The sequence below is a fragment of the Cyprinodon variegatus genome, unplaced genomic scaffold, assembly GCF_000732505.1.
Source record: "Cyprinodon variegatus isolate N-32 unplaced genomic scaffold, C_variegatus-1.0 Scaffold855, whole genome shotgun sequence".
Classification (NCBI taxonomy): Eukaryota; Metazoa; Chordata; class Actinopteri; order Cyprinodontiformes; family Cyprinodontidae; genus Cyprinodon; species Cyprinodon variegatus.
In genome coordinates this window covers 67,203-67,900 of record NW_015151308.1, presented here as the reverse complement: position 1 = coordinate 67,900, position 698 = coordinate 67,203, and the positions used below count along the sequence as shown (strand labels likewise).

Below are 698 nucleotides of genomic sequence, written 5' to 3'. Positions count from 1 at the left end.
AACCGTTAGGGGAAAATGGGAAAACGTACATTTATTTTCAATTCATCAACTTATGAAAATCATTGTAAGGGTTTGCATTTTTATTTACATGGCAGACAGTGTCAGAAAACTGGCACTATGCTTTAAAAATACTAGACAGTGACCCATCTAGAATACATACTGATTGTCAATTGTTTACTTTTTCAAAGCGCAATACTTCAACAAAAGACTGAGTTGAAATCATAAAAATTAAAAATGAACTGAGATAATCTCTGTTGGCACAAAGCAATGGATCTAAAACAAAGAGAGGAACGTTAGCGGTTATCTTCATCAGCCTCATTCCATCCAGGAAGGAAGTTTCTGTTTGTAGATTCCAGCCAGAGCTTTGGCCGCGCTCTGGATCATGTGACGTTGGCTCAGCCCCGTCACAGACTGATGCCAGTCTGTCCTGTTAATGTTGGGCAGACCGTGCTCCAGGACCTCCCCCACCGTCACAGCCAGACCGGACCAACGCAGGCTGTAGTCAGGAGGGGTCCGGGACTGAGCCTGTGGGAACAAAAAGGTCTATGCTAGTGACTTTACCGCTTTATACCAAATCACCTGTAGTTAGACAAGCAAAACATTTTTAAGATGTAAACTTTCTATAAAACAAAGCATCCAAAACTATTTCAATAAGGCAACATTTATTTGATCCAAAAGGTTAAAAACTCAAATCACAA

At 40.5% G+C, this 698-nt stretch overlaps 1 protein-coding gene across 1 annotated transcript in view; it reads right to left on the bottom strand.

The window, feature by feature from the left end:
- Positions 1-698, bottom strand: part of LOC107099289 (protein PRRC1-like) — a 4,509-nt gene continuing 3,811 nt past the window's right edge. Inside the window, exon 2 of the mRNA XM_015397345.1 lies at positions 1-525. Within this exon, the coding sequence (XP_015252831.1) occupies positions 316-525 (210 nt within the window). The 3' untranslated portion in view covers positions 1-315. The remainder of the gene's footprint in view (positions 526-698) is intronic.